The sequence below is a fragment of the Equus przewalskii genome, chromosome 1 (assembly GCF_037783145.1).
Source record: "Equus przewalskii isolate Varuska chromosome 1, EquPr2, whole genome shotgun sequence".
NCBI classification, from domain to species: Eukaryota; Metazoa; Chordata; class Mammalia; order Perissodactyla; family Equidae; genus Equus; species Equus przewalskii.
Genome location: NC_091831.1, coordinates 138,559,196 through 138,583,590, shown reverse-complemented (window position 1 = coordinate 138,583,590; position 24,395 = coordinate 138,559,196). Strand labels below are relative to the sequence as shown.

The 24,395-nt window shown below is 39.5% G+C and overlaps 1 protein-coding gene across 5 annotated transcripts in view; it reads right to left on the bottom strand.

Moving 5' to 3' along the window:
• The window catches only part of MYO5A (myosin VA), a 187,240-nt gene that overhangs the window by 48,337 nt on the left and 114,508 nt on the right, over positions 1-24,395 (bottom strand). For all 5 annotated transcript variants that reach the window (XM_070624215.1, XM_070624196.1, XM_070624199.1 and 2 more), the window contains exons 15-25: positions 21,994-22,155; positions 20,697-20,794; positions 18,684-18,770; positions 18,488-18,596; positions 16,024-16,235; positions 14,945-15,101; positions 11,126-11,365; positions 9,869-10,117; positions 7,142-7,235; positions 4,696-4,844; positions 341-454 (exon numbers count right to left, since the gene is read on the bottom strand). In XM_070624215.1, the coding sequence (XP_070480316.1) occupies positions 341-454; positions 4,696-4,844; positions 7,142-7,235; positions 9,869-10,117; positions 11,126-11,365; positions 14,945-15,101; positions 16,024-16,235; positions 18,488-18,596; positions 18,684-18,770; positions 20,697-20,794; positions 21,994-22,155 (1,671 nt within the window). The remainder of the gene's footprint in view (positions 1-340; positions 455-4,695; positions 4,845-7,141; positions 7,236-9,868; positions 10,118-11,125; positions 11,366-14,944; positions 15,102-16,023; positions 16,236-18,487; positions 18,597-18,683; positions 18,771-20,696; positions 20,795-21,993; positions 22,156-24,395) is intronic.

Here is a 24,395-nt window from a genome sequence, read left to right as displayed (position 1 = left end):
AGGACAAAGGCTTACTTTTTAAATAATTACCTCAGTCTGAAATAAATTCATGACAGGCTGTGTTTTTTGTACACAGAATATGTTAAGGTGTAAAACGGAATTACAAAAGGGAAAATCTGGTCATTAAAATTACATTAAAAATTAAAACTAAAATGTCTATTGACAAAATCTATATGCAATAACTATGTATGTACACAGTTAACTAAGCACCTGTAAGTCACTTATGAAGAATAAACAGTTCAAAACAAATGTTACATGGGCAAATAGAGTCCACTCGGCAATGGAATTGTTCTCTGTTAACAACAGCACGGTCACATCCTACTTTTAGTGATAGGCATACCTCTGTCCTTGATGGAATGTCTTCAGTTTCCGTAATTTCAGAGCTAAAAGTGTATTCAGACTCATTGCTGCTGTGGGTGGAGTCTGTTCTCTTGTGTCCAGGCTTAGGCACGTTCTGCAAGGCAAATAAACTGGGTATGATTAACACAACGTAAATAAGCTAGGTATAGTTAAGACAGTGCCCACCTTAACTTGGTTCTAATCCTCACTCTCTGACTTGCTTATCGCAGGCCCAAATTATCTGTTCCATGTTGTCTTGATCAAACCTTTACAAAAGGGTCACCTTCTGAGCTCCACAAAGAAAGGGAAAGATGGACCAACAGGGCATGACAAGAACAGTCGCAAAACCAAATGCTCAAAGGAAAACCATCTGTGATAATTCGCAGAGTCCCCTTCAGGTTTTTAAAGTTGTGACAGTCACACCGAGTGAAGCACAGGAATGAGGCCTCAGCATCCAAGCAATGACTTTAGTATTGCAATCAATAAAACTCACCAAAATGTTCATAAGATGTGTTTAATCACAGCATAATCATTTTACTGCACTGTACTTGGGCATAAACGATAAAAAAAAAAAAGAGGGGGGTTCTACAGAGGCAACATTAATTTCTGTCACTTTTATGCATGAAGTTGACTCTCTGGAGTCAGCAGTGGGAAGGATGAGCAGTGCAGGAGAGGTAGGAAAGCTGCTCTAGGAATCCTCTGAAGATGCCTGGGTTATTAATTCAAGGGTTCCAGGCGGCACTTTTACAACATGTGGTACCTATGAAAATAGTTCAGAAAGTTTGTGGGGAATAGGAAAGTTAAGCAATTCCAATCCCTTCCTTTCTGTAGAAGGGGTTAAAGAATGATTTGAAAGAAAAAGGAATAAAAAGGCTGGGTCTGCTGGGTCTGTGCCCCTCACTCTGAGGGTGCCCCCAGAAGAGGTGGAGAGGTTCAGTGGCCTGGATCTCACACGGTTACACATCCTGAGAGCTTTACAGAGGCCCCTGAGAGCTTTCAGATCTGTCCAATTTCCTTTACTCCTTCCCCTAGCTGCAGGAAAAGAGGCAGAAGCCCCAAGGAGCGTCTTTGCCTCTTTCCTTCCAACATCCAGGCTTATAGAGAGCAGACCAATCAGTGCAACCAAAGGGAAGCCAGCATCTAGGGGCAGCTGAAAGTCTCCCAGGCCAGCCCAACCTATTCTCCAGTGCATAGGGAAGACCCAAGAACACCGGAAACTCTGACACCATCTAGCAGCTGGGGTGCACACTAAAGGGGAGCCTTGCCACACACACAGTCAAATGCACTCAGGTTTCTCTCTGTTTATGTACGCAAGTACTCGTCCTGAGAGTTCCTAGCCCAAGCCAAGAGTTGTACGGGATGGTGTTTATTTAATAAATTGGTGTGTCACTAAGAAAAACAGGTCCATGAAATGCTAGGACAAAGATTTTTAATAAGCTTATTAAAGATGAGTGAGACCCCTATTTTCCCACATGTACGTATTATAAAACAATGAATACCTTAAGGTATGAATAGAAGCAAACTGTATATTTGCTATTTAATGTAACTTTTGGATATAGAGAAGTAGTTGAGTGCTCTGGGTCTGAAATAGGAGAGAACTGGGTAGGAGTCTCAGCTTTGCCACTTACTTGTCCCTTACCCAACTTCTCCAGGCCTCACTTACATTATCGGGGAAAAAGGAGATATTATTATTTACCTCATAGCGTTTATGTGAGGATTAAATAAGAGAGTGCAAGCAAAGAGTTTAGTGCAGTGCCTGGCATGTAACAAACATTCAATCAATGTTCACTGATGCTGCTATAGTTGTTAGGACCCTGAAGTGATTAACTCCCTTGTTGGTGGCCTTTCAGTTCTCCAAGTTTTTAGTCCATACACCATTTAATTACAAGGACAAACATTTGACTTGATCATCACATTCTCCTTCAAGACCTGCTTCCTGCACCTCCTCTTCTCCTTATCTGTCATTTCTCCCATAATTCCTTCTTTTCTTGAATCTGTTTTACTCCTTTTGTCAAGATTAATGACCCCATTGTTGACATGGTGGATTGCTTCCTTACTCGGAATTAATTTATCTTCAAATACTTCACAAGCTGGGATTCCCCTGCCTCATTATCCTTTCATTGTTGGCTTGAAACTCCTTAGCCCCAGATCAGTCTTTTCTTCATTGACTCTGCCCTACAACTGAATGTTCCTGGAAAAAAAATCCTACAGCACTTCTTGGTACCAGGGCCAACAAATCTGGACCCTAGTAATCAGTGGAAATGTCTTTGGCCCATGTACCACATACATTACAGGAAGCCCTGATGCAGTCTATCAATTCCCCTCCCTAAAGTTTCCTGCCATCCATTTGAAGAGTCTATTTATTACAAATTGCTTCTTAGCATTGTGGCAGTGAGAGCTCTATTTGCAAAACAGTATAAGAAATATTACCCAAGTATCCATCTGTTAGTTTCAAAATTCCATCTAAACATTAAAATAAGATATTGCTATTAATATTTTAATTAGTCCTAAATTATAAAGGCAAATTTTTTATTCTCTGCAATTCTCAGCAAACATTTTCTGCAAAGACTGTGATCTTGATTGCATCTAGAGCTAGGAAGTGAGACCTATGGAAGAGCTGAGTGAGAAGCAAGCAATTTCTGATCTTTCCTCCGCTATTTTCCCTTTTTCCTCTTCTGACCATTTTCATACCCAAGAGGAATGACAATGAGTCACAGGCATACAATGGAGAGGATTATAGGCTGAGAAATAAAAAAATCAAGTGACTAAACTACCCCTGGAACTTGGTTCCATGCTTCTTTTTCCACAGCACTGCTGAGAACAGAATGGATAGCAGGTAGACTTGCTCAGAGGAAGGGACAGCCCTGTTAAGTTCCTGGAGGATGGCCAGTGCTAGAGGGTCTTTTCTAGATATGGCTACCTCTCTGACTAAAGAGACCCATTAACCTCTTAGATATCTCTGGAAAGTGGTCAGAGAGTGATATATACATGGCACATTCTTACTTCATTTTATTTTCTGAGGTTCACAAGGCACATATTATTAAAGAATTCAAGAAATTCTGTAGGAAAAAAATAATCTGTGTATCTCTGTTTAAAATGGCTGATTCACACATTTATTTGACCTCAATCGTTCCTTTTCCCAAAACCACTTCTTAACATCCCAAGTAACTAGTGGCCTCAGAAACCCACAATGGGATAGAAAGCTTAGCTCTAACCATAATGGAAGCATAGATTAACCATAAATGTTGGTGTGGTTATCTAGTAAATAGAATAAAAATACACCCAAGAACGGAACTCTGGGGAACATGATATTGAAAGATAGAGGAAAAGGACTCTAGAGAAAGCTAAGAATGAGAGAATGTGAAAGAGGAGAGGTCTCAACATGGCCAACACAGCAGGGAGCTCAAGGAAGACAAGATCCTTCTGATGAGTCAATTATACGGATAATGGTGACCTCCTCCTACTTCTGATTTCCCTGTCACATATAAATCAGGGCTGAGTAGTCAGGTGTGAAATAATAATTCAACTGTGGGATTTAAATTAGCTTTTTAACCTCTCTGAGACTAGGTTTTCTCATCTGCAAAGTGACAAATTTATTTCACTTCTTTTGTGTTACATAATCTCTTCTATTTTGACTTTTTAAATGTCACATTTTAAAGAACTTTGTCAAACGCTCCAGAAAGAAGCAAACTTTGAAGCAAATACTCTACCCCACAGATATCAAATTATCTTGTTTTTTATAAAAGATATTTCAGAGCATTTCTGGTCATTTGTACCAGAAAGTTACCTTTAAGGCTGATACTTGTAGGGAACAAGAGAGCTAGGGAACTCTTTGTTTCCTGATAGCAGGATAAATAGAATAGGAATGGTGTGCAGAACTATTAACAGCACAAAAGGGACATTGGCAGATGAAGAAGAGTCCTTGAAAGAGATAAGACAATTTCTTACAAATAGAGGCTAAATTTTCTTTTTGTAGGAATATATCTTTGAAATTAAAATCAAAACCAGCGGAGGAAATACTCAATTACATAAATATTTGCTTTATATGCGAATTTTACATTAAGACACTAAATACATAAAACAAAGTCCAGCTATATTGACTTTATGCTATCTGACAGTCCAGTCTTTAAAGTGACTTTACAACATATTTATGAATAAAGTTATCTGATTTCTGGGATTTGCTTTAAGACAATCTAATCCCTTAGATGGGGTGAGATGGAGGGGTAGAACCAGGGGTAGAAATGTGTTGACCATTCTGGAACTGGATGATGAGTACACGGGGCACACAGGGGTTCATTCTACTAGTCTGTATGTTTAAAATTTTTCATTTAAAAAAAGCAAAAATGTTTGACTCACCACCATCAGAGTCATCTCTTCCTTGAGGTCATCATACCGTTCTTCCAAGCGACTGAACTCATTCAGAAGGTTCTGATATCTCAGCCTTTCATCATTAAGATCAAGTTCCAGTTGTTTTGTTTCTTCTACCAACTTCTTCTCCATAGTCTCTGAAAGAAAGAAGACAGAAAAGCATATGAAAATGGCTCCACAGAATACAGAGTACAAACATGTACACTGAGCTCCAGCTTCTCTGCAAGGGGTTTTACTTGTAGCGCCACCATGGTCTATAAAGAGTAGCTTAGGGAATGTAGGCAAAGAGAACCTATCATGACCAAAACATGAAATAATTTATTAATAATAACAGCAATCACCTACTGAGTTCTTCCACGTACTACAGACTTAGTGCACTAGTTCATTCGCCGGGTATAGCACATCCTTGATAAACATCCACCAGTGATTGTCTAGTAAGTAAAGCATGTATTTTTCATTCCAATAGTATTCTGTTTCTGGCTATTCATAAAATTCTTTTGTCTAAATTAGTGTACTCTGTCAAATCAGAAAATCCCTCATGTCTCTGAGGGAATGGTGGTTTCTCAGTGGACCCAGGTGCCTTCTCCAAAGTCTCCCTCCGCTCATCTCAGCCCCGGATTCTATCTTATAGTTTCTGCACTCTGAACTCTCTCCCTGTCCTATTACTCCCAGTTTCTAACCAGATAGGATCCGCAGCCCCGGTCACCTGTGCTGTTTACTTCTTGGCCATCTCGTATGTGCTCCTCAGGGAACCCTGATCTTTCCATTTACCCACCGCACTTCACCCTTTCTGTTGCCAGTGGCTGCATTTGGCTAGGACATCATCTGGAGAGTGGAGGTTAACCCCTGACTGCAGATAAAGCAAAGTAAAAAAGCCTCAAATCTCATCTCTAAGTTTTAACTCAATGAACCAACCAGTCACATTTATAATATTAAGCTTCCTACCACTATTGGCCCATTTTCTTCTCATATTTTGTGGCGAAATCTTAATCTGCCCTGCCTGCTTCTATTGCTTCACCATTTCTTTCTCTGTCAGCACCATGAGGGCAAGGCTGCAAGTGTCTTGTCACAACTGCTTCCCTGGTTTCCCTATTGTAGGGCTTTAATCATTTCTAAATGAATGAATGAAAGAATGTCTTTTCTATAGAACATTCCATAAATTGCCTTTTTTTTCTTACCAGCTTGCAGAAGCTGCCCAAGGCTACCAACACACTTTCCCTAAGCAAATCCACTGTTATTTCTTTGCTTTTATTGTTCAGTTTCAAATGACATTTTATGTTTTCCCAGAAGTATTCTCATCATTCTGGATCCTTCCATCACATTCTGCATCCTAGCAGCCTTCTTTCCCTGTCTTCAGTGACTGCTTTCTCCTTCCTCTCCATATTTTCTTTCCTGGCTTCTTTTCTTCACCTTTTCTCTTACTTATGGTCATCCTATAAGGCTTAATTCTAGATTTTCTTTTCTTTCCTCTATATCCCTTTAATTGGGAGGGAGGGGGTGGTGTGGGGAAAAGCACAGAGGGTTCTCTTATCATCATAGCTTTAGTGGCTATCTTAAGGCTCATTTCTTTCTCTCTCTAATCTTTAATTTCAATTTGCTTTCAGAACATCTCTATCTGGAGGCCCTGGCTAACATCCAAATCTTAACATTCTAACAACTGATCTTATTAATTTGCCTCATATAAACAGGTATTTTTTCCCTCAATTTACTCATTACTAATAACATTATTGTTTTGATACCTCATCTCAAAACTTTAGAACATTTTTATTCCTTTTTTGAATACCATATCAAAAATGATTAACATTCTGTTGATTCTGGTCATATAATATAGCTTCACTCCAATCCATCTCTTCCTCTCCATCTCTACCATCATTTATTGTAGTTTAGATCCATATCTTCTTATCCCATGTTTATGGATATGTGGATTCCTTGTAAATTATCGTCATTCTAATCTAACGCACAAAAAGCATATGTAATAAATGTCACGTCTAATTAGTTATCTATTCAAAAAATTAAGAGTGTTTTTTTTCAGTTTGGTGGCAAAGAATGGCTGATCTTCGAGAATAATACCCATTGGTTTAGCAAAGACTAACCAAAAAATAATACACATACACACATTAGTTCAAGAATTCTTAGATCAATAGAAATCCTATAAGCCATAACCAGTGAGTCATGCATGCAGAACAATTTTTTTAAAATTACATATGATATTGACTAAACACGAGTTCACATTTGTACATAGAGACCAGATTTACAAGTTCATCAAGTAATTCAACCAAAACATTTAGAGCATTTGCCTGTTGGAACTTTGTAAATTTACTGATAACAGCCTCAACTTTTAAAAATATTTAAGCTCTAAGCAAAGTTGTAACTTATAAAACTTTGGTCCGAGGTTGGTCGGAGTGCAGTAGGTTGGGCCCACAATGAGCCTTACCTGTCATTTCCTTAGCCTGCTCCACGATAAGGTGATTGAGGGCCTCCTTTTCCTGCTTCAGCAAAGTATTTTCTTCCTTCAGATTTGATACCAGCTATAAAAGGAAACAATAAACTGGGATGGCTGCAGTAGACAGAGGAAGCCAGATACCGAGGATAAAGGCCACACGGCAGTCACCCCTTACTTCCACATCTCTGTGCCTCATTTCTTTGCCTAGATATGTCTAGTCATCTTTCAGACTTGGCTCACGCATTAACCCCCTCAGAGAGTCTTCCCGGAAATCCCCTCCAATTGGACATCTCTCCTCTGGGCTAGAACAGGACTCTGTATATGCCTCTTTATAGCCTTTATAAATGATTTACTTTTACTTCCCTAGTAGACTAGAAATTCCTGAAGGACAAAGATGATTGCTGGTGTTGTTTTACTTTGTACCTTGAGCATTTAGCAATTGCCTGGCACCTAGCAAGCATTTGCTCTTAAAACAAAGATAATCCTTCTCACCTCAACACTCTAACACAAGACTTATGTGTACCCACGATTCAACTCGAGAGATTAAGGAGGCTAAGAAAGATATGAAGGGTATTTTGGTTCTGGAAATTCACTGAAGACCTTCTAAAGCTCCCTATTTGTCCTGAGAAAGAGAATTTCCATTTCATCTCCTTTTAAGAGTTTTGCAAGGTTGCAAACTAGTCCTTTTATTCCACGTTTAAGCACTCACCTTACAATAGTGTGAATGCACTTAATGCCACAGAACTGTACACTTAAAAATGGTTAAAATGATAAATTTTGTTATATATATGTATATTTTACCACAGTTAAAAAAAAAAAAAGAATCGACTTTCTAGTTCCTGGTTGGATAAGGAGTCCCAGGAAGCAAAAATCAAAACCAAAAGTAACTTTGCAAAGTTCATGATTTACTCAGTTCACCCTTTGGAATAAAATGTGTGCTTGTGATGAGTACAATTGGAATTTCTTTCTCTATGCATAAATTCAAGGAACTCTTAAAATGACAGCTTTAATAATAAAGACAAAGTGTCAGGAGTTCAGAGACAGAGAAAGGGTCCCTGAAGACCAGCGCAGTTAGAGAACAACACTGCCACAGCAGAAGTCAATCCACAGGTGGCCCTTCTGCTGGTTCAGTCTCTTCCCTCCGTGCTGATATGGCCTTAACAACCACTTCAGTAGAAAGGCCCGAGTCCTCTACGCGCTCTTGAGAGAAGCTGCTCTTTGTCAGGCGTGTGCAACCAGTCACCTGTGGTGCTTTTTCAGAATACGCGTGCCTCGCCCACACTCCCAGAGCTTGGGCAGGTTTCTTTTTAAGAACTCTCCAGAAGATTCTGACACTCCTGGTTAAGAAGCACAGTTCTAGTGTCCTTTCTGGGCTCCTTGATCAGGCTGACTGGGAGTGTAGCTTTCCCGACCATAAAGCTGGCTATCACAGTGAAATTTTTCCATTTTTCCCCATTACCACACTCCATCCAAAAGAATTAATGGTAGTGTCTATAGCTATCCCTGTGTGAAGCAGAAGATAATGAAGTGAAAAGAAAGCAGAAATCTGAATTTGCTCATGTGCAGTATACCAGACTAGAAAGGTATGAACTTGACTTTGAAGAGGAAAAGAGAATACCCCTCCCAAGTTTAAACACTCTATAGATTCAGAGGGATCTTAAAAGCTTCCACGGACTCAGGTAACAGCGAAAAAAAAGATCTTAAATCTCAAGAGTATCCCTTTGAATGTATACTCGACTTCTGACAGAAGAAACTTGCTATGTTAAAATAACATATATAATGGCACTGCTGTTTCCATTTACAGAGACCAGATCCACTGGAAATATAGGAGGAATTATTTTATTAGGACCCTGAATATCATAGACGGATTTCAATTTTATTAGCTACCCTATCCTACCGGAACTGCATCTAGCTCCTTCTCAGGTTCTCTTTGCATATGCTGCTGTTGATGTTCAGAAGTCAGTACAGAAAAAGCATATTGGGATTCTTGCCAGTAGTTACAGCCATCAACTCTGCTTTCATTTAAAGATGATAACACTAGTAGAATCTCTGAAACTCGATTACTTTTTCCAGTAAGCCTTATGTTCAGGTACTTCTATTTTGTTTAAACAATACATCTCACTATTGCTTGAGAACCTTTGTGTTTTCTGTATTTAATAAAGTTCTGACATAAGTTACTACCTATTTGTAGTGTGGAAGCACTGACCAATCTGTAAGCATTTTGTTGTTGTTCTATCTGCATAGCAGCTCTTGGCTGCAACCAGTGTGCAGAAATTTGGATTCTCCCTCTTGAACTTCTTAACACAGCCTTCATGCAGGTTCCATAAAGATCTCTACTATCAAGCTACTGACAGTTCATTGTTGATTTGACTCTTAATCATGTTAACCCTACTGAAGAAAAGGAGTCTACACTCCATCCAGACCTACGCATTTAAAGAAAAACAGTGGATAGCAGGTAGTTGGCCATTAATTCTCTTCTTACAATACTGCTTTGCCTCTGTTCTTACTAGAGTCAAAAGGGTCTACTAAAACACCTACAGCTACTCATCCATCATGTAAGAGAAACGCTTGGGACACACTAGTAATGAATAGCAAACCAACTGGAATTTGTACTTCACCTTCAGTTGAAACCAATATTAAACTACTTGGGCCAGGTCAAGATGACAGCACATTTCCTTTGTGAAAAGAGTAGATGGGGATACAAACATTATTTCCTACCTGCTCAGTTTCTTGTTTGTATCTATCTGCACGTTCTTCAATGGATTTTTTCTCTGACTGAGTTTGTTCCAGGTCTTTCCGGAGCTTGGCAATTTCTTCCTGCAGACTGAGGACCCGTCCGGTGGCAATCTTTGCTTCTTCCTCACTTAGCTGAAGACGTTCTAAGTCATTTCGTAGTTTCTCAGTCTCAGAGTTGTATATTCCTTCCAGATTGGTCAGTTTCTCCATGAGGCATTTGTAGTCTTTGTTCTTTAAACACACACAGAAGTAACAAGTAAATATACACATCATCAAATGTATTTAATGAAAAATCATGCTTATTCATCATATTCATACTATATCATCACAGCACTGATACAGTATCTAACCAAAATACTAACCATAACATTTACAGTAACATAATCAATACCCTCTTAGTGACACAAAGAAAAGAGAAGAGGCACAATCATTTCTGTTTTACATGACAGGAAACATAGATGTGATTTTCTTATAGTCCCAAGGCAAGTTACTACAGTAAATTCTTAATTTCATGATTCTTAATCAAGAAATAGGAAAACCTATCCTTGCTTTTGAAAACAAATCAGTGTGTTACTAAAAGCCACGTGCTAGCCAGGTGATACATAAGAATGATAAAATGGCCTCAAAATCACAAGTATCTTACAAATCTCTTTGTTTACTATCTCAAAACTCTTCTTACCACCCAGAAAAACTTTCTGATGAATCCTATTTAATTCTGTTCTCTGTTTTCCTTTGCCCTCCTTAGTATTCATGTCTTACTAATTACCTTTATACCATTTGAATGTGCTAAAACATTACTTAGCAACTATCTCTAAGAAATCAAACTTTTATCTCTGTGAATATACTGTAGATTCCTCAGAAGCAGGGATATTTTCCTGCTTCTTTTGCTATTTCAATGCTAAACAACTCACCTGCTAAAGGAACATTACACTACATGCAAATGAATGATAGTGATGTACGAGCTCTATAAAGTCTAGACTACAATAGGACTCTCAGTCATAAAGGCTTGGAGTGCTGGTAAATCTGGCTGTGTTCTCAAAAATAATTTCCTGCCTTAGTCCTTGCAATTATAATCTTACCTCCGATCCTGTTACTATTTCCACACTCATTACTGTCATTATTATTTTACTTTTTTGCTAAGACTGAAAGGTAAAGTCAAGGGGAGACAATGCTGAAAATAAGCCTAGCGGATTTCTAGAAAGGCATGCTCCACTTCTAGGGCTCCCGTTTAAAACACACCTGCTCATCAACTTTGCGCTGCAGCTGCATGATCTTGTTCTCCATGCCAATGTGGAGCTTCTTATAGCGCTCCACGGATCGGGCCTCGATCTTGAGCTTTTTCAGCTCGCGCCTGGCCATCATCCGTCGGAAACAGCACTGAAGGTAGATAATGGCATGCATGCTCCTCTTGTAGTAAGTGCGAGCCAGCCAGCCCCGGACCCACTTCTGAATGATGACTGCTTTGTGCTCACGGAGTATCTGCAAGGGAGGGTAAGTGCAAGTAATGTCAGACCCTGGACTAGGCTCAAAGTTCAACTATATCAACCTATGTATGTCAGGCTGAGAATCCATACATCACGTAAAGGGAAAGATACAAAAATGGAAGCAACAATATGTTATGTGGATTGTACATATCACAAATATATGGAGGCACAAAATTATTTTAAAAGGTGATTTGAAAAGTAGGCTTTAAAAGGGGATTTGAGAAACATATATAAAAATGTGTTACATTCACATGTTAAATGTATGATTATAAGCAGAGTATACACGTAGAAGTTGTCTAAATAAAAGGCACCAGATGACTAAAAGGAAAACACTTTTTAAAAGAATGAAAAAATGCATTAGGTTTCTTATTGATATACGATTTCTGTTAGCAACTGGTGATCTACAAAATGAACAGAACTTGGCTCCCTGTAAACTATGTGCTATTAAAATAAAAATCTTACCCACCACCCTTACTGCTGATACCATCTCACTGTGCTTGAGGACAAGGGTATGACAAGTAAGCTGGCTGTAGAGGCCAACATTTGGGGCACCACACAGTTTCTTACTGACATTGATTTTTCCCCCCAAAACAAAAAAAATGACACTCTTGTTTGCCATATTTGAGGAATACCATTCTAGTGAGGATTCCCCATTGCTGTTTCAAATGTAGCAGGAATCCACTTACAGGATTCAAAGGTAGTAGGGATGGAGCTGTGAGAGGAAAACTATAAGTAAGATGAAGTCAAGTAAACTAATCTTAATTTTGATTTTATGTTGTATTTTCTTAAAAAAAATCATGATGGGGGCTGGCCCCGTGGCCGAGTGGTTAAGTTCGTGCGCTCCGCTGCAGGCGGCCCAGTGTTTCGTTGGTTCCAATCCTGGGTGCGGACATGGCACTGCTCATCAGACCACGCTGAGGCAGCGTCCCACATGCCACAACTAGAAGGACCCACAATGAAGAATATACAACTATGTACTGGGGGGCTTTGGGGAGAAAAAAGGAAAAAAATAAAATCTTAAAAAAAAAAAAGAAATAGGTTTATAATTATCTAAAAAACAAAACAAAACATGATGTTCCCCTAAACTTATAAACTTATAACAAAAAAGTTGCCTTATGAGATAAATTTTTTATCACTAACTACCATCAAGCAGAGATTGTGTAAACAATTTCCAGGAATGATGGAGAAGAAATTCTTGAATTTTAAGAAAGGTTAAACTAGCAAAACCTTGAGGTCCTACTAAGTTGATGACTTTATGAAGTAACTCTTGTATGATACAAACGATGTTTAAATGTATGCACTATCAAGTTCTTATTAGTGATTATTACCAATGGACACAATGAATCTCCTATGAAACTTTTTAAATGTCAAAATTTCTGAAACCATCTAAATACGTAGCAGTTTAATAAGATCATTAAAAGAATAGTTTCTATTTTTAGGTTATGTGGCTAAGAAAAACAGTGAAAAAAATGTGCCATTCTAGAGGATACATTTAAGAAATAAGTGGCTAAGTTTTAAACTATCAATACAAAATAAACATAGGTGTTTAGGACCCCTGAACAGTATCTTCAGCCAACTCCAGGGTGGCCCTTTGGCTGTGTTCCTAATGCTAAGGCAGCCTTCAGCTTCCACTAAGTGCAGTCACTGTGCATCACGCTGCAGCAGGTCAGGCATCCTGAGCTCTCACTGACCATCACAATCCCGAGGGAGCCCCTTGTCTTATCTGGATTAATAGTGACCAATTGGATAAGACTCAGTGAGGGCAAATTGAAGACTTGCAGACTTTAAAATCCAAGCAGCACACAGTGGGAAGGTTATTAATGCCAATTTTCCTATTCCATTTCCTTCTCTCCGTGTAACTTCAGACACTGGCCCATTTCTGTAATCTCAGTTGAATGGAAACAGCATATAATTAGAGCTTCCATTCTCAATCTCATTTCCATCAGTGAGTCAGAGAAATTAAATAACACCTGCTCTCCCTTTAAGATCCCCAACCCCCAAGAAGGGGAAACTTGGACCAGAAACACAGCTAGAAAGAGCACTAATGGGGTGCTATTGGCCTATACATGAGCTAGCCTCTAATCTGCCACCCCCACTGTGTCCAGTCACAGTGGGAGCTGAGCTGGCCAGAGACTGCTACTGCTAAACCAATGGCCTCAAAACCTAGTTCAGATGTTCCCAAGGAGAGTAGTGAGCAAAACAGGAGGGTAACCAGTTTGGCGTATCTAAACAGTCAAGTTTTATAAGGCTTTTCCCACCCCTGAAAGCTCATGCCTATAGAGAAAGAGCACCAGATATAAAGCAGGTGTGGGCAGAGAGAAAGACCTAGAGTAGATGTCTTCAAATTTTCTTCAAAACATAGCTATTAAATACGCTCATTCAAACTTTCTTTGTTGCCTAAAGTTACTTTAAAATAAGAAAGTAAAATAAATACATGAGTAGGGCCTAGGTCATGCCTATGCACTGCCTGTGATGAGAGCCATGACCTTCAAATCACTCTCTTGATGCTCCTGCTAACAGTGATGCCCATGGAGCTCTAAGATCCAGACTGTATTTCTGGCTTATTAGGAATACATCCTAAAAGACAGACTCAAAACTTTGCCAAAATGAGAGAAAAACCGTTCAGCAACTAGATCACATACTGTTAGGAGTGAGATTAAGATTATTCTGGTGACCCATTATCTATAGCCATGTTGATTATTGCTAGATATAAAGATTATTTGTCAAAAATTTCTGAAGCATTATATTCCAGTCAATACAACTTTAATTACATTAATGGTGTAACTTATTTCCTTCTCACCATGGTGAATTCTTCCAAGGTTGTTTCATTCTTGGAACAATCTTCTACCCATGAGTCATGTATTCTACCTCTTCACAGCTCATCATAATCGGCTGAATAAAGGGCCCCAAAGACATCAGACCCTAATCCCTGGAATCTGTAAATGCTATCCTGTTGGGGAAAAGGTCTTTGCAGATGTGATTAAGTTAAGGATTCTGAGATGGGGAGATTATCCTGGATTATCTGGATGGGCAAGTATTCTCATAAGAGACAGACAAAAGAAGCTAAACTAGACACACAGAGAAGGTGATGTGGAGACAGAGGCAGAGATTGAAGTGATGTGGCCAAAAACAAGGAACACTAGCAGCCACCAAAAGCTGGAAGAGGCAAGGAATGGACTCTCCCCTAGAGCTTCTGGAGCACGTGCAGCCTGCTGACACCTTGATTTTGGCTCAGTGACTTTGGACTTTTGGTCTCCAGAACTGTGAGAGAATAAGCTTCTGTTATTTTAAGCCACCCAATTGGTAGTAATTTATTACAGCAGCCACGGGAAACTAACATATTCACTTTTTTTCAAATTACATAGACAAGGGGAAAAAAAGGAGGTAAATTTTCTTTTTCCATTGTCTTGTTAATAAATATATGCACTTATTTAATATTTTAAAATATATTTCAATTGGTGGTTGTCTCCCTATGGCTCCTACATCCATATGAGCCCCTGTGGTACTGTGCACAGACGTGGAATTTGATTCATGTTAATAGAATGAATAAACAAAATTAAAAATAAAGCCTCACCTTGCGATACCTATTTCTGGCTAAGTAGCCTCGCAAATAAGACTGAAGAACGATAGTAGCAGTTCGTTTAATCTTGTACCTCTTGCGAACTATGTACATGCGCCAGTACTTCTGAATGATGGTTGCTGCCTTGGTTCTGCGCAGGAACTTAGCATAGCTGGCCAAAGAAAAGAGTGGTGCATTATCAGTAATCAGAAAAACCCAGGAATAGATTTTGTATAGACTTAAAGCACCAATATCTTCAGCATAATAAGTGGTACCTCCATTGTATTATTCTAATAATGTACATATTAAATCAACATTTATATTTCCTATATTTGTATAGCAATTTAGATTCCCCCAAATAGCTTTGCATTCATCATCTTTTTGAGCCTTCCCTAACCCTGAAAAGTGGGATGTCCCATATTTCCTGATTTTACAATGAAGAAAGTGAAGCTCATAAAGGTTCATGCTTTCTAGGGTGGTCCTCACTGTCCCAGGGTATGTCCCCTCACAGCAGACCAGCTATACACAGTAATGCCATACTTAGTTATCACCAGCTTTCTTAGATCTATCTCTCACTAATGTACAGATATTTCTTCTTAAACTATCTGTGTGTGTATAAGTTTTTTATCATTAATTCATTTCTACAGATATTTCTCAATTAAAATTATCCTACTAGGTAATCACACTGAAGTGTAATCTCTTCTGGACTTTCTCAATTAATTATTCCTGAAAACCCCTCAATGGAGTCATTATTAACTAGCTCATAGTCATAATTTTTTTAAATTTATAGATGATTTCTTCAAGCCCATATAGAAGTATAAAAAACAAAAAATACTGTGGCTATGAGTAGGCAGTAATTTGTCATTTTTTTTGAGGCTGTATATGAATCATTCATTCATAAGGGTAAGAGCAATTTCATTCTATTTAACTATCTTATGAGTTAATTTGTTTTTCCTTGAAACTAAGAGGAGGTGAGGCGTTACCTTCTCAGGTAGGGTGACCACTCAGAACTGTCCTTCGTTGTACCATGAATCAAAGGAGCTCTCTAATCTTAGGAGCCCGAGCCAGAGCGGACTGGTCCCCAGGAGACCTACCATCGGGCCTGGTAGCCGCGCACGTATCTCTGCACGGTGATGGCCGCCTTCCGCATGCGAAGGTACTTCTTCCGCAGCAGCCACCCTCGGATCGTCTTCTGGATCCGGATGCAGGCGGCTCTCAGCTTGTCCGCCCTCAGCTTTTCTAGATAGGCCACTTGACCGGCACGGAAAAAGATCTTTGTCTTTCCAAACTGGTATTTGTCCTTGTCCTATTTTTGGAAGAAATTGTATGCTCAGAAATAGAAATGATGACTCTATGAATGAAATTTTAAAAGAGAAAAAATATGTCTAAAAGCAGAATCAGTAAAGGGATGAATCTATTAGCTAAAACTTGGGCTACATCACAATTAACTAATGGAGCCAGATTTTTGATCCTATGCAAGTTAAGCAAATAGAAGGGATTTTAAGGAAAACTGCAGTTTAAGAGTTATTTTCCAGAATTATTCTACCTGGAATTATTATCTGAGGCCAAAAACTTGGTTGTGGGTTATAAGCAGCTATTATTTGCTCGTTTGTATTTTAAATATCTCAAGGAAATGGAGATGGTGACACTCCCTCTGACTGACCCAGGCTGTAAGGGTTACATCAGGCTGTATATTCCGTGAGAAAGCTGAAGGGACAAAAACACCAGTGTGAAGAATAAGGCAGGGAGTAATGCACATAAAATAAAAATTAAAAAAGAAAAAACCTTGCATATTCATATTAAGAGTTAAGTTTCTCAGCAGTTATCTCTTGGCTTTATCAACAGTATCTGAAAATAAACAAACTCCTATAAATGCACTTAAAATGCTTCTAAAATTTCAAAACTCCTTTTATAAAAATATAATCATTTATATTGCTCATTGACTTTTGATCATAGAGTTGAGCAGTAAACACAGATATGCATGCTATTTTTGCTCTATTACACTGTGATCCACCTTATCTAAAAGCATGCAAGTTAATAACCATTCTCATACCAAAAGAAGAGTGGAATTTATTTATAATAATCACTACTGTGATCTGAAATTCTAAGCGAAAACAGAGAAAATCACTTTTCACTGTAAGCAGATATCTCCTATCTTGTACATGAAATGGGAAAATCAGGAATGTCCATATATGTCTAAAATATATAAAATCATTTCAATTTAAATCAATCAAGTTTACACAGGAAGCCTAGCTGGAGAAACAGAAAGAGCTAGAAAGTGGTTCCCTCTCCCTGACCCCTCTCTGCTTCCCCGACTCCACCCCACACCAACCCTGCACTTGTCTATCTTGTAGCCCGTACATCTGGCCGGCAAAGCCCTGGACCAGGCCTGGGGTGGTCTGGGTGAGGAGGCCAGGCGGAGGACAGTCCCTACTTTCTGCTCCACGTTCCCATCGGAACCCAGGTTAGAAAGGAATTGGGCCAAACTCAAAAAGCACCAGATTATTTTACACATTACTAAGTGGCCTTAGTGCTTTCAAAGGAAAAACATTTATTACCAAAGAAGAGATTCTACATTTAGTTAATAGCTAGTAATTATGACTAATTACCTCAAAGTGAGGTAATCCATCCAGACTAGTGTCAAACAAGTGAAAATATTTTGTAAAAAACCTTTCAGGAATCAAATTCTCCGTGACCTGGATCAGGCGTTCTCAAAGTGTAGTCCTCAGATCAGCATCAGCACCACCTGGGAACTTGTTAGAAATGCAAACTCCTAGCCCCACCCCCACCTACTGAATTGGGTGGGGCCCAGCAATCTGTTTTAGCAGGCCCTCCAGGTGACTGACGGATTCTAAAGTTTGAGCACTCCTTGGCTTGGAAAGCAAGACTCCCCAAACACCAACCTATACTTCCTAACCGTTTCTCCACCGTCCCACACAGCAATCTTGCACTGCAAAAACTACTTTACTGTTTTCTGAGCAAACTCTATGCTTTCCCACTTCTTCACACCTTGCTCCCTGTTAGAATATTCTTCCATTTTTATACAATCTAACCCATTCTTCAGGGTCTGACTCAAAACACACGTCTACTGTGAAATCATTCCTCCTTCCCATATTGGATGTGGCTTTGCCTTTCTCAGATTTCTTGTCTCATTCACTCAGCATTGGTAGACACTAAAGTATATTATATTTATCTTTAAAATGCATTAAATTCCAAGAGAGACTATGTTAGAAGACTTATTTTTTCTGAATCACACAGCATCTGGCCCTGTGTCTTCTCTAAGTACTAGGTGAATTTTTACTGCTAATGATCAAACTCTAGGAAGAATGTGTCTCAAGTCTGGGTCCAGGCCTCGCCAGAGTGGACCATCATCCTCACTAGTCCCGGCATCCTAAATACAGTGAGGTTCGATCTCCAAGACAGTGTGCCCCTCCACCACACACCCCCAAATAATCTGGATTAGTGGTATTTGGATGTGCCCAGGGCTTTCAAAGGTTACAATCACAAGGGCTTTGGCCAATATCTGTTCAGATAAAGGTAAGTGAACATCTTCCTTACCAGGATCAGTTTCTCCAATACATTCTTGCACGTTTGCTTCCTGTCACTCAGCACATCTTTTTGCTTCATTAGGACACGGTAGCGGCTGAAAAACTCTTGGTAAGTCCACCTACCAAGAGAACCTCACGTCAGCTTACAGAAAGAAGTAGGAACCTCTCCCATCAGGATCCTTATATTTGAAAACTGCTAGGCTCACCGCGAGGGGAATCCCGCTGCGCTGATTCGGATGGTTTCCAGGACACCACACGCTCTCAGCTGCTGCACTGCCCTCTTCTCATCAAACCTACACATAAAAGTAAAAATCATTAATACACAAAGAAGCCTGGCTGTAGCCACAAATTACTCTGCTCAGTCCAAAGATTAAATTCTTTTGCAAAGAAGCAAATGAATAAATTAGAAAAGAAAGCATTCGAAAGTATGAGCAGTGATCAAAATGGAAAACTTAATGTGGGAGTCAGGAGGGACAATCAGCAGTAAAAGTAAACAGCCACAAACATTATCTGTGGGTCATACCACAAACTCATAAGAAAATATCACTAAGCGTATTTAAACAAAAAAACTCCCCTGCACTTTGCCCATAGTCACTACATGGCTTGGCCTGACTGTTCTGATAATTCTTTAGCTCACCATACATAGCTCCCCTGGAATAGACTGGCCAGCCCTGCAGGCTTCTTTAACAAGAAGGACAAATTAAATATGCCCCATTCGGTTATTAAAAAAAAAATAATAATTAAGTGTTCTAAAAGCTATTCAACTCAGTGTGTACATACTAAGCATTTATAGTGTCCACATCAATGAAAAATAGTTTCATTTTCTGTTACATTTTATATCCTTTATGTTTATTTCACTCTAGACAAATGGCATCTTAATGTTAAAGTGACACTAAAGGAGAGAGCAGCAAGGCCTGCCCCTTGCCGGATGATCACTCCTCTTACCCTCTAGTTAAGCCCTGACTGGCCTATCCAAGTTTTCTGCTGCGCTATCTTCTCAGGTGTTCCGTTGGTGGTGGGAGATGGGGTTGGCAGGCAATGGCTCCTAGGGCTGTCCAGGAGAGTGGCCCAAAGCTTGGCAGCTTCTTCCTGCCTCCTACTTCCTCCAGAAAGGGCTTCTTGGCAACGCGGAGGATCTAACAGTCTTTCAGAACTGCCCTGCAGTCTGAGACAGAATCTCGGGAGGGTAGGAGTGGCAGGGCTGGAGGGAAACGAGCTCTCATATACTGTGGAGTGGGAGTTCTTACAACCTTAGGGAAATGTGCCTAGTCTTTGACCCCCAAATTCCACTTCGAGAAACACATTATCCTAAGGAGATAATCATGCAAATATACAAAAATGTTTGGCAAAAGATGTTTATCACAGCATTGGTGGAATAACCTACATGCATATCAACAGGGAAAAATTTAAATAAATGATGGGATATCTATATGATGGGATACTACATAGCCATCAAAATGATCATGTGGATTTTTATTTACTAACATAGAAAGCATCCATAATTTATTAAGTCAAAAGCACATACAAAACTGCAATCACAGCATGAGCCCCTCCCACTTGCTAAAGTCTCTCTCTTTCTCACACACGGAGCAAGGAAGGAAGGGATGTTGGTTGGTCAAGAAGGATCTATGCCAGTTAATACCAGTTATCTCTCTGGGTATGATGGATGCTTTTTTATTTATATTCATACTATTCTTTATTTTCTAAAAGCTGTTTTTACAATGTGCATGTATTACTTTTAAAATTAGAGAGATATTTCCATTTTGAAAAAAAACTCCAAAAAGATTCATTCTCCCCTCAGGCATGGTATTTGAAGCAGGACAAGATGTTGGTAACAGGAGACATTCTCTGATGTTTCAACAGGTGGAAGGTAGCAGGGATACTGCGAGTCTTCGCCAAAGCAGCCTCATCCCACTCAGCTCTGGGTGTAACTAGCACCCAAACCAACAAAAGCCCAGAAAGATCTTGAACTGAAGTAAATTCAAAACAGAAAACAGAACTAGGAACGCCTGGTTGACCTCAACTTTTAAAATCTTTGGAAGGCCAATTGCTACTTTGTTCTCACATTGTCAAGAGGGAACAAAAATCGAAAAAATTCTGTTAACTAGTAGTTTCCCTCTACAAGACATGAAGATTCACCCCAGTATTTTAGCCTTCTGTTGGTTTGGTAGTCCTTATGAGAGCTGGACCCTTTTAATCAGTAGTTGAGAAACACTCACGTGAATGGGAACTTGAAGTCATTAGGCTTAATGCAGCGGACGTAGTGAGGGGTAGTGGCGTTCAGGGTCTCCATAAGCAGGTGAAGGGAGTTTCGGAACTGCATGAAAAAGAGCAGAAAGGGGCAGCAACGTTTTGTCAAAGTCAAAGATGATGTAAAACAATTTAAAATTTTCTTCCAATGACACTAGTGGAGATGACTTTGCCACCTATGAACCTGACCCACCCTCAGAAGGGGAGCTGCTACTAAACAAGAATGCTAGGGCTTTAGGTTAAAATTGGCTTCAACTGTACCATTTACATGCTTCCTCTGCTAAATATACATTTGCTCTCCTCCCACCACTTTTCCCCACCCCTGCCCCCTTTTTTTACAGAGTTTATTTTTCAGAGCAATTTTAGGTTTACAGCAAAAGTGAACAGAAGGTACAGGGACTTCCCCCACACCCCTGCCCCCACTCAGGCACAGCCTCCCCCATTATCAACATCCCCCACCAGAGCAGTACCTTTGTAACCACTGATGTACCTACTTTGACACAACATTATCACCCAAAGTCCACCATTTGCATTAGAATTCACTCTTCCCACACTCCTTTTAATACAGGTTTCTGTAGCTTTCTGTTGTGAGCTCAGAATTTTCACTAAAAATATAACCTCGTTTTAAGGATACTAAGGCCATTTAATCATGTACAGTGGGAATTTTGCTCTAAAACACTGAAAAAAGTAGCAGATGACTTAAGGGTCTAGGAAATGAGTGGGAGGAAAGAGTACAGCCAGGGTGGGGTTTCCATTAAGGACATGGAATCGGGACTGGAGGCCTTGGACCTGTGTCAGGCCCTGCTTCCTATCTGCACCTGGCACAGGGTCCCACACACAGGAAGACAAGCTGACTTGCACTCAGCCTTCTGTCCAAAGCTCCAACACTGGTGCGGGGGCTAAGCACGTGTGTAGTGTTTCCAACTTCCCACAGAGCCCAAGCCATCAAAGAAAGGAGAGGGCACCCTTCCTGCACTGAAGAAGCTGCCGCTCTGCACAAATCCAGAGATGGAACAATCAGACCACAAAACAAAGGTGGCAGTGGTCTGTGAGGGAGGATACACACTAGAAGAATTAAGATGTAGAGAAAACTATTTGGGGCAAGGCTTAAGCAGAGTCACGGAGAGAAGAGTAAGAGTGTACGGTGTCACCTGTTCTCACAGCAAAAGCTCTAGCCTCCCCCGACTTGGGAGGCTGACAAGGAAGACCTGAGGCTTCGGCCAGGCCTGCGGGGAAGCAGCGCCCAGCAGCAGCTCCTGAACTCACCTGGTGCCCCACTGTCTTCTTGTGCTCTTTGGCCATCTGGCCTGGTCTGCCTTTGGTGGGCTTTACAGGAGTGCGGGTGAGGGGCGTGCGCCCTGAAGAGGTGGCTGAGGTTGGACTGATGGCCTTCTCATCATCTTGAAACAATTCTGGTAGCATCTTAAACTGAGTCAGAAACAGTAAAAGGAAATGACACTCTACACCCAAACTCAAACGTAAACCTTCGCAGAAACATTATGAAGATTTGCAGTCCATAGTGATTCCCTTCCCTTCAGAGTCACATGCCAGAAGTAATCAATATCTGTGTTGGAAGCCAAAAATATGAGAGGAAAGTGACATAAATGCTACAAAAATATAGGTGGAAAAGTGCAATAATTCTACAACTATGTTTGGGGGAAACAAAATCAAAACTACTCCACTAAGACTTTAACTCCTAATCCACAGGAAATGGCCACTCTAAACATATTACTGGTTTTGAACTATAATTATTATATGAGCAAAATACTAATTGGAAGTCCTATCTTATTACCTCAGTTCCACAAAACGTTTTATCATCATGCTTCATTTGTCTACCCACTAACTTAAATGGGGAGCGCCGGCTAAAAGCTATCACTGAAAACCTCAGCAGGCAGGGTGTTGTGAGCTAGTTCCACAATATTATAAGATTAAAAAATAACTGTGAAGTAATAATAATTTTTAGAAAACAATTTGGATTATAGGAAAACGTGTAAAAACCCTACCTTTATCCTATAATCTTTTATATTTGTTTTCAAGGGATTTATAACTAGATTGCATAATTCCTATAATCAATTTTGTGTTCTGCCAAGTTAGTAATATGAAAGACTATTAAAAGATCTGGTACTATTTAATAAGAGGGTGGATGGTATTAGTCAACATGGTTGGGAGAAATTTTACACAACAAAAGAGACTTCAACCTAATCCACAGGAACACTTCAATATGTGTACAATCTTTCCAACAGTGCCACATTCCATATAAATAAAATGAATCCTTCTTATGAGTCAAATTATAATTCAACTATCAATTATTTGTCTAATAATCTCAGAATATGACAAGAAATAATTTTCTTAGAATTCTTTCATTAAAAAATAAAATCCGACAATTTCACTTGCTCTTAGTGTGTGTAACAATCATAAAGATAATTTAGAAGATAATTCATGATGTATAATAACAAACTGTTATATACATAACACACCAAAAATGGTTGCTTGCTACATAAATGAATGTATCCCTTGCTTTACTGTATAAATAATATATTTTAGCTTGGCTGGCTATAAAGAGGAAAAAAGCATTTTATCATTATCTTGAATTACAATGTTAAAGCTGTGTTTCAAAGGGGAAAAATAAGAGTTCCAAATAGAGTTGATTTGAAAACTCAGCATGGGGTTAAGACGCTAGGCTATTCATTGACAGGCCAAGTACTCAAGAATTTTGTCTATGCTATTCTACCATTCTCAAATAAATTGCTAGCTTTACATTAGCGCTGCCTACCTAAACTTTGTTTTTCTCTCTTCTGTGTGAAATAGGTAACAGAGTTGGGCTGCAATATCATATTCACCACTAGGTGCTACAACTTAAATTAATATCTACACTATCTACCAGAAAACTGCTTAGTGTTCAAAGTTCAGAACACATACACATAGATATGCATATGCATGTGTGTGTAGCTTTCTCTTTACAGAAATTATAAATTAAAAATTCACTACATTGAGTTTTCTTAAAAAAAAAAAAGAGTACATTTTACATTGCTCTGTTAGAAACTGCTCTGCAATTTCTTCTTTAGGCAGTATTCCTGCTTTCTCACGGGCCATTTTTCTCAGACTTCTTTCCTGATTCTTCCTCAGGCCAGCATCGAAAAGTCAGAATGCCTCAAGACCCTGGCCTTACTCTCTACTATTTTTTATCTATTTCCTCTCCCTAAGCAATCTCATCCAGTCCCATTGCTTTCACTACCATCTAGTTCTAAAGACTACCAAATTTATATCCCTACTCTGACATTTCCCCTGACCTGCTGACTTTCATTTCCAACTTCATATACGATATGTCCACTTGACTATCTAACTGCCATCTTAGGCAAAACACGTCCAAGACAGAACTCTTCATCTTTCTCCAAAAGCCTGATCTTTCATAAGTCTTTACCTCAGTAAATGGCACCATCATCCATCCAGCGTCTCAGGCCGAAACCACAAAAGTCATCCTCAGTTTCTCCCATTCCCTCACTCTCCATACCCAATCCACCAAGACCTGTCAACTCTACCCACAAATTATACACTATCTCCACTGGTATAATCTCAGTATCTCAGTCTACCATCCCTCTCCCCTAGATCACTACTGCCCCATCTCCACCCACCCCAAGTATATGTCCACACAGCAGCATATCATTCCC